The sequence below is a fragment of the Theobroma umbraticum genome, unplaced genomic scaffold, assembly GCF_002168275.2.
Source record: "Theobroma umbraticum cultivar Fairchild unplaced genomic scaffold, ASM216827v3 scaffold_86.0, whole genome shotgun sequence".
In the NCBI taxonomy this organism is placed as follows: Eukaryota; Viridiplantae; Streptophyta; class Magnoliopsida; order Malvales; family Malvaceae; genus Theobroma; species Theobroma umbraticum.
The window spans coordinates 6,420,292-6,429,244 of record NW_018397263.1 but is presented as its reverse complement, the minus strand read 5'-3'; the positions used below and the strand labels follow the sequence as shown (position 1 = coordinate 6,429,244).

Here is an 8,953-nt window from a genome sequence, read left to right as displayed (position 1 = left end):
TAATATAGTTATACTAAAATATACCAATTACTGTTAAGTTCATTCTCGTGTGTTTCCATTACAAATCAAATGATCAATTCTTTTTTCAAAACAAAAAAAAATCGATAATGGATATTCCCATTACAATCATATAATCATTTCCTTTTTCAAGGTGGGCAAACATTTTGATCTGTTATATCAACTTGGCCGTAGTTAAAATCATCATAAAGTTTTTAGTGATGCTTGATAAATTCAAGACGTACAACAGATACGTGACTAATGGTTTTTCATGCTACAACAATAGCAAGACGTTTTTTATATTCCTTTTATTCTTTTCATTTTTATCTTTTCATTATTCATTCACTTTTGGTGGATTGTAAATATTTATCCACTTTTAGTAGGTTACAAGTATCTATCCACTTTTTGTGGGTAATCCACTTATGACGGATTATCCACTTCTGGTCGATTATCCATTTTTAATGGGATGGTGGGTTAAGGCATTCATCTACTTCTAATAGTAAAATTATCTTTAGAATTAAAATAGTGATAGTGTAAATTATTATGGCAATCATAATTATTAAATGATATTACATTCACTTCAAGAAATAGATGGATTCATAACTATGACTATAACTATTAAATGATGTCACATTCACTTCATAGAATGGATAGATTTATAATTTTTTATTAGTAACTCGTTTATCATATTCATTTTAGAGAATGAATATTTATAACTTTTCATTAATAGCTGTATAATAGCAAATTCACTTTCCAATTAAGAGAAAAAATAAAATATATATTATATAATAGCAAAACTCATATTAAGGTTGATTTTTAAGGAATAAAATATTAAAAAGATATCAAGTCACTTACCTGATTTGTTACAACTAGTAATTAAAAACCAACCACTAAAATCTTTTTGAAGCTTGAAGATGATGAAAAATAAAATAATTCCTAAACTTGAGAGATCAGAGCATCTTATTGATAATATATTATGAAATAAATCTTAAAAGAACAATTATAAGAGAAAGTATTTAGAGGGAAAAAAAGTATTTAGAGGGAGTAAGAAGATCTTATTCAAATATGCTTACAAAATGAAGTGAAAGAACTTATTTATAGGTTAATAAGCACTTATCTAGATTGAATTTCCAAGATGAAGATAATACTAAGAGTTTAGATAGATGGATTAAATCCTAATCTTCATTCAATTTAATTTACATGTAAATTTAGGTATACATAGTATAAATGGACATTCACAAAAATATTCATAACAAATAATTATTTTTATTCCTCAAACTATCTAATATAATTAGAGTCATTAAGGTTAGCCTATTGCTAATTAAGCTCAACAAATAAATTCTAAAGTAATATGTTAAGCCTATCAAATTTAACAAAAAAATAAAAGTGAGTCTAATAATAAAAAATATTAAGTTTTAATATAAATCTAAGCCTATCATAACATATTATATTTTAACAATCTAACTTAATAGCTTATCATAACATATTATATCTTAATAGTTCAACCCATCAACTTAATATATTAATTAGCAATTTAAGAGGCAAATAGAAAATAAGAGAAGAACTCGAACACACAAAGTAAAGAGACAATTTATTTGAGTTTGAAAAATTATTCTCTCTTCTACTCTTACGCACAGAAAGTGAAAGAGATAATTTTCATGGTTCCATTAGTCATATATATATATATATATAACACTGTGATTATTGTTAATATGCATTTGTTTTATGTCCAATATCTTGTGAATTTTATTTAATCTTTTATATGAATGATAATTAGATTATATATAAAATTCTCTATAATTGTTTAATATATCTTTCTATTGACCTCTCTTTTAAAAATGCTCTAACTTTGTTTCTGGATATATGCATAACCCTTTGTATTTCTTTTGCTAAATTCTTCATATTTCCTTTCAACCCTTGACCTCTCCTTTTACCCCTTGACTCTTGATGAGCCTTTCATATTTCTCTTCAGGCCGATAGCTCCTTCTTATTTTCTTTCAAGTCTAAACCCAAAACCTAAACCCCTTTCCAAATTCACTTCAATGGACACCCAAAAACCTTGAACAAAACCCAATCAACCTAGTCGACGTGGCAGACATTGGAAGCAAAAACATAACCTAACATATGAGTTCCTTTGAACCTTCTTTTTAATATAGATTATTATAAGTTTGGTATCCTACATATTTTGAAACACAAAGAAAAGAAAAATGAAGAATATTCATTTCCGGTTTCTCTTTTCATATTCTGTTTAAATAGTAACAAACCATTTCTTTTCTATATTACGTTTCAAAAGGTAAATCTTCATTTTCAAAGCGAAGTAAGGTGTAGAGACGACAATGGTTAATATGTAAACAGGTATTCAACATTATTTAATCTGTTTAAATAGGATTAATTAGGTATCTTATAGACGAGTTCAAACAAAATACAGGCGATGATATTTAGGATATTCGTTACTCTAACCCAATTATAGATAATAACATTTTTAATATTTATTTTAATTTTAATATAATAGTTTATACATTACTTATAATGTAGAAATTTTTTAACATGAAATTTATTTTGACTAATAAGATATATAAAAAATTTAGAATTTAATTTTTATTATTAAATTCTGGTCAAATCAGATTTTAAAACAGGCGTCCTCATCATTTTCAATTAAATCAAGGAATTCACATTTTAATCAAGTCCTAATAGAGTTGTAATCAAGTTTCAAAATTAAGGAGTGGTAGCAAAGTCTCAAAGCTTTGTGGTTGCATGTCCCCTGCATATAAAATATATGACATCGAAGAGGGAAGGAAGATGGGCTCGCAATTTTGTTGACCAACCTATCAAAGTTGCCTCCCATCCCATGAATTAAATAAGTGATTACAAAAGCAACTCTATATAGTTTTCTCCACACCAACCAACCATTACATATGCCTTTGAATTATTGCACTTTTTGTAGAATATCATTCAATAAATTTTCCAGCATTAACTGGGAGTTAGAAGAACATTACTTAATAATGAGTTAACTCTCAGTCATGGAGAAAAAACAAAGATAATTTTTAACAGATTTAGAGGTTTTACGCATATTTCCTTTGAGTTTTATTGATAATTTTTTTAATTTGATCTCTTATTGATAATTATATAAAAACATGAATGTTGGTAAAACTTTTGGTTAACATTGTTCCGCCAAAGGAAAAGAGGAAGGAAGGAAGGAAATAGGGTAAAAGGAAGGAAAATGATTCGATTTGTAATTTTTTATTAAGGCTAAATCTAATCTAATCTTTTAAAATTGGGAAGAAAACATTTTTTTAAATCAAATTAATCTTGTTGTTATTGACAATATGTATAAGAAAACAAGGGATGATCCTCCTCTTTGGCTTCATTTGGCCCACATGATTACATTTTTGTACATTAAATTAGATAGCATAATCATATCTCACAAATGGAAAGGATATCATGATTACCATAAAGTCCATTATTAATTATTGAAGAAAAAGTTAAATATTCCATACATAAATCGAGAAACAAAACACCCAACTAGAACATAAAGGTCAGGGGCAAGACTAACAACTAGTAGCAGAATATAGTTTGATGTTACGAGATAAGATCCAATTATGTGGAAGGGTGTGAAAAGAAGACTTCTTTTGGGAGTGGTGGTGGGCAAATTGTTGGGAGCTTTGTTTTCCAACACCCAAAACCATAAATAAATAATTTTAAAAAAAAAGGGGAAAACAACCAACGCAAAACAAAACCCATAATTATAATTTAAAGGTAAAGGTGGCCATGTCTTTCTTTCCTACTCTGTCTCCCTCTTTTCTTCCTCTTTTATCATTATGTAATCATTTTTTTTCCCTGAATTTTGTAGGGTTTGTTGGTTGTTCTTTAATGAGCCTCTGGCATTCCCTTGTGAGTAAATAAATAGGAGGAGAAGGGGATTACAAAAAGCTCCATTTTTTATTTGTCTTCCTTGATTCCTTGTCTCATTTCAGTTTCCAAATATTGTTTTGGAGGTAAACCCATGTTTTGTTTTGGTTGAATTTTATATTTTTGATGTATTTTCAATATGGGTTCATGAATTTGTATCTTTTATTTAATTTTAAGATCCATTTCTCGTTTGGGTTTTATTGGTTTTTGTTTAAAAAGGTTTTATCTTTGCTTAATTCAATGGACTGATATATTGTATATCTGTTTTACCTGTTCCCAGGATTTATTTACTTTGTTTTCCTTTTTTTTTTTTTGGAATTTAGATGAGTTCTAGATGGTTTTAACCATTTTGTATATATTTGAGATGAAAATATGGTTTTATTTTTCATTCAACAAATGTGTTTAAGTCAATCAATCAGGGCCTGGTTTGAATAGTTGGAGTCAGAAAAAAAAATCTGTATGCTTTTGTAATTTTTGTTTGATATATATGGAGAATGAGAAAAGAATGAACTGGAATAACTATGTAAGGCTGTCCTTTATTTGAAGTTATTTGAAACTTGGGAAATTTGTCTTTGTAAAACTTATGACTTAGTCTGATTAAATTTGCCTTAAGAAGACAAACAATATTTTGGCTAGTTTCGGTTATTCAACGATCTTATTTGGTAAGTGGCAAAGAAAGTGGTTTTGATCAGCAAGGAAATGAATCATTGTTGTTCCATAATTTTTGGGAAAAAAGTGTTTAGATAAGTGGAAATTGTTGGTATTGAGGCTTTGTTGAGTTGAGAGTTGTGATTTAGATGCGGAGGTCTAACAGTATTTTTTTGCTTTGCTCAATATAAAAATTATGAGGTGGTAAGAACTTCTTTATCTCTATTGATCTTAGGTTGCAGTTTACTTATGCATTTTAGGAAGTGAGATGTGCTTGGGTTTTCGCTCTGTTTTGTGCAGCCCATAAAGCTATGCAAAAAAAAGAAGGATTGATGATACATCAGGGACAAATTGGAATTTTAGTATGCGGTGTCTGTATTAAAATTTCTGGGGTTTTTGTTTCTTAAAGGTTCAGGGATGGAGGAGATACAGAAGCCTGATAGTCATATGACATCAGCTGCAGCTTTTGTGAAAGGGGGAATTCAAGATGCCTGTGATGATGCTTGTAGCATATGCCTTGAGGAGTTTTCTGAAAGCGATCCTTCAACAGTAATATCTAAATCACAGATTCATTTTTACTAACCCTTTTCTGCTAGATGAGGTTTTTTGCACTACTGTCCTTCATACCTATCGTGTGGAAGTACCTCAGTTTGAATTCTTTTTTATCTTTGCTTGCAGGTGACTAATTGCAAGCATGACTTTCACCTCCAGTGCATTCTTGAATGGTAAGTTTCGTGTTAACTCTCAAAATAACTATTTTTTCCACTCCACTCTATTAGATTTCATTGCCCATGATTACTGCGTTTATTTTTCTCACAAACCCTAACTGAAGGCTATGTTTTTGTCTGTTTCTATGATTCATTATGCACTTTCTATAACAAATTTGCCCTCCCCCCTACGTTGACTATCAGTAGATTGGCTAGACAGCAATATCCACGTTGGGTCTTGATAGAATGGTATGGGTGGGAGAGAGGAGAGGGAGAGTAAAAGGTTAAGGGGTCATCATGTAATGGGGAAAAGAAGGAAAAAAAATGACCTCTAGCAAAGCTAAACATGGACAAATTATTGCTTTAAGGAATCCAACTTCTTGTCATAAATCACATATACTCAGACAGATACATATATGACATAATTATATGGTCTGACCACATGATTGCATGATGCATTTGATTCTGATGTAACTATATGATGAATTTAATTTTGACATGAGGATATGATGTTTTTCATTCCTTGTGCAATGTTTTAGATACTATTTTGAGTTTGATTTCTTATCCTTTGATAATGATAATGGTGATTAAATTTTGTCTGGTTATGCGAACTGATAGTGCTAACTTGATATTCTCATCTATCCATTTTATTTATCAACTTTTTTTGCTCTACCGTCCTTGGTTTTTCTGTGCAACAATTGTAACCTGAACTTTGATTGATGAAGATGCTTTAGTTTCTTGTTTGATCTATCGGTTTTTTGTTCAACTTCTAGCAAATAATTGTTGATGTTGCTTTGCTTCTTGGATGTAATTAGAGTGTACATAGAGAGCTTTGAAGACTTCACGATGTTTCTTGTACAATGGAATGCTAAATTAGTACCTCTGTTTCTAACGAATCAAGCACCGGTAGAAAGTAGGTGATACCATTTTTCTGAGGAAAAAAGCATATACGGAAATTTATTTTTAGGATTTATTTTCCTAGTTAATTCACCTCTTGATAATTTAAGTTTATTTGGATTTTTGGAAGTATACACTCTTGCAAAGGAAGAGATCACCAAATAAGGCTTAAATCTAATACAAGTTTTTTGATTTGTAGGTGCCAGAGAAGCTCTCAATGTCCCATGTGCTGGCAAGCCATTAGCTTGAAGGACCCTGCAAGGTTTTTCATTTATATATATATATATATATATACATACATACATGTAAACATATTTTTACTTTGAAAATTTTCTCAGCATAATCTGTGGAATTAGCTAATAATGTGCATATGGTGACAGTCAAGAATTGCTTGAAGTGGTAGAAAGGGAAAGGAGCTTTAGGGTTGCTCCGTCAAGAAATACCACCATATTTCACCATCCCACGCTTGGTGATTTTGAATTGCAACATGTATGCTGTCTATAAGTGCTTTTAGAATCTTTATTTTACTATTGTTTGGCAATAAACTTGTTGCAGCATTCACCCATTAAACAGAACTTACACAATTTTTTCATTGTAATGCAGTTACCAGTTGGTGCAAATGACCCTGAACTTGAAGAGCGTATAATCCAGCACTTGGCTGCTGCTGCTGCAATGGGAAGGGTCCGCCATTCTGGTAGGAGGGATGGCCAGAGAAGATCATCTGCTCATAGCCGTCCTCATTTCTTGGTATTTTCTACTCATCCTGGTGCACAGCATTCTGGTTCTGTATCAACACCTTTGACTCAGATAGGAGGGGAAACTGAAGCAGCTGCAATCACCGTAGCTAGTCCTGCCACTCCACTATCATCTGGAGGAGAAGAGTTATCCCAGCAGATGTCACCATTTCCTTCTGGTCAAAATACACCTGCCTCTGGATCTACTGTCAGTCCATTGAGTAGACGAGGATTTTCGTTAAATAATCGGTATTTATGACTTCTTTTCTCATGTTTGTCATGCATGTGACTACATGTATCATCTAGAGTATTTATCATTTGTTTGTAGAAGCACTTCTAGTCATTTTCTAAGAGTACATGTATCATCTAGTTGATAAATTTTTCTTTGTCTATGGAAGCACTTCTAGTAATTCCTCATTGCCAAATCAAGAGAGAGCAGGACCATCAGAGTTTCAGTCATTTTCAGAATCTCTGAAATCCAGATTTAATGCTGTGTCCTTGAGGTATGGTGGACAAATCCTTCTTATAGCAACTCTTTAGAGGTGTAAAACTAGATAATGCATATTTTTCCTCATATGTTACTAATAACACTTCTTGAATTAAAGATATAAGGAGTCAATTTCAAAGAGTACAAGAGGCTGGAAGGAGAGGTGGTTCTCTCGTAACTCTTCCATGTCTGATCTTGGGAATGAAGTTCGGAGAGAAGTGAGTGCAGGAATTGCTAGTGTATCTCGTATGATGGAGCGTTTAGAAACCAGGGAAAATGATAGTCCAAATGAAGCTTCTGTGTCAAATCATTTGGCTGAATCTTCTATTACAGAGCAAGACAACCAGCATAATGCAGGGAATCACGGAGATAACCCTCTAAGTATCAGCCCTACGCCAGCTTCGCATGCTGCAAGTTCTCTTTCTATTTAAGTTATATAAAATTATTTCAGCAAATTGCATCTATCCTCAGCATTTCATCTTTGTAGGTGAGTCATCATGTTGCTTTGTATTTATTTTTAGATAATATTCAGGCATTAGAACCCCATAAATAGAAAATATTGAATTTGCTTCTACCATCGCTCTTACTGTCCAGTGGCTGCCTGTATTAAATCTTATAATGATTCTTCCACCTGTTTGATGTGAGTAGAGAGTTTGCTGCATAGGCCTATCTTGTAGCATGATATTCTGGCACCCAGCAATCTTGTTAGTGATCACAGCTGAAAACATGGTACCTTCCCATGTTGGTTTGTTGGCTGAAATTTTAAGGAAAAATCCACTTTGTTGTAGATAGATCTCCAGTCTTTCAGCGGATTTATCTCTGTTGTGTTTTACCATAATCTTTGCAGAATATTCAACAGTTTAGTTTGGGTTTTCAGGTTGCCAATCTTGTTTCTCCAGAAATGACATGCTGAGGAAAAGATGCTTTGCATTTCAGGCCAGGTGATTGGTATTTGCAAACAGACAGAGTCATGGTGAGTGGTCTGAATCTGAATAAACAGAGGAAGTCTGACAGAGCTTCCATCTGGATAGAGACTTTTATATGGGTATATGTGTGTAAATTTGTTAATATGTAACCTGATTTAGTGCACGATATCTGTATGTAACTGTCTGGATGGCTGATTTGGCAATGGCTGAATGTTAATTACTCTTGAGGAAGGAGCTGGTGAGGCTGGATGGAATTTGAAACATGCTTAGAACGTATTGCAATTTGCTGAAAAATGTGTCTTTCCATGTGGCTATTGACACCAACTGAACTTTGGGAATCAGTGAAACAAAATTAGTGAAGATCTTGGCCCTGTCTAGGCTTTCCTTTAGCATAATTCCCCCTGCCAATGTCCATAGGGACAACAGAGCTATGTGTGACTGGAGTTTCCACAAACTCATGTGAAACTCATTTTGTCTAAGTTAGGAGTGGAGATCTTCTTCTCCAAGAGTCTCTGTGTCTGATGAACAAATTTGAACCTTGCCAGGATTTGTATCTTTCCCAAAAATGATGAAACCGATTTTCTTATGTGCAAATACTTTGTTGGACTTGTATTTTCTTCTGTTACCCTTTTAATGTTAGCAACCAAC

The 8,953-nt window shown here is 32.3% G+C and overlaps 1 protein-coding gene across 5 annotated transcripts; it reads left to right on the top strand.

The window, feature by feature from the left end:
* Positions 1-3,597: 3,597 nt before the first annotated feature.
* Positions 3,598-8,665, top strand: LOC110420415 (E3 ubiquitin-protein ligase RHF2A-like). 5 transcript variants are annotated; one of them, XM_021433721.2, is made up of 10 exons: positions 3,598-3,753; positions 3,848-3,992; positions 4,964-5,103; positions 5,233-5,279; positions 6,358-6,420; positions 6,539-6,647; positions 6,762-7,141; positions 7,291-7,395; positions 7,498-7,789; positions 8,257-8,665. In XM_021433721.2, exons 3-10 carry the CDS (start codon positions 4,972-4,974, stop codon positions 8,290-8,292), a joined length of 1,164 nt encoding a protein of 387 aa, XP_021289396.1. In that variant the 5' UTR covers positions 3,598-3,753; positions 3,848-3,992; positions 4,964-4,971; the 3' UTR covers positions 8,293-8,665. The 5 variants fall into 5 exon arrangements, 4 of the variants coding, with proteins under 4 accessions (XP_021289396.1, XP_021289398.1, XP_021289395.1 ...); XR_016351461.1 differs by lacking the exon at positions 3,598-3,753 and having other exon boundaries at positions 3,768-3,992; positions 7,498-7,866; XM_021433723.1 differs by lacking the exon at positions 3,598-3,753 and having other exon boundaries at positions 3,768-3,992; positions 7,300-7,395.
* The last annotated feature ends 288 nt before the right edge of the window (positions 8,666-8,953 follow it).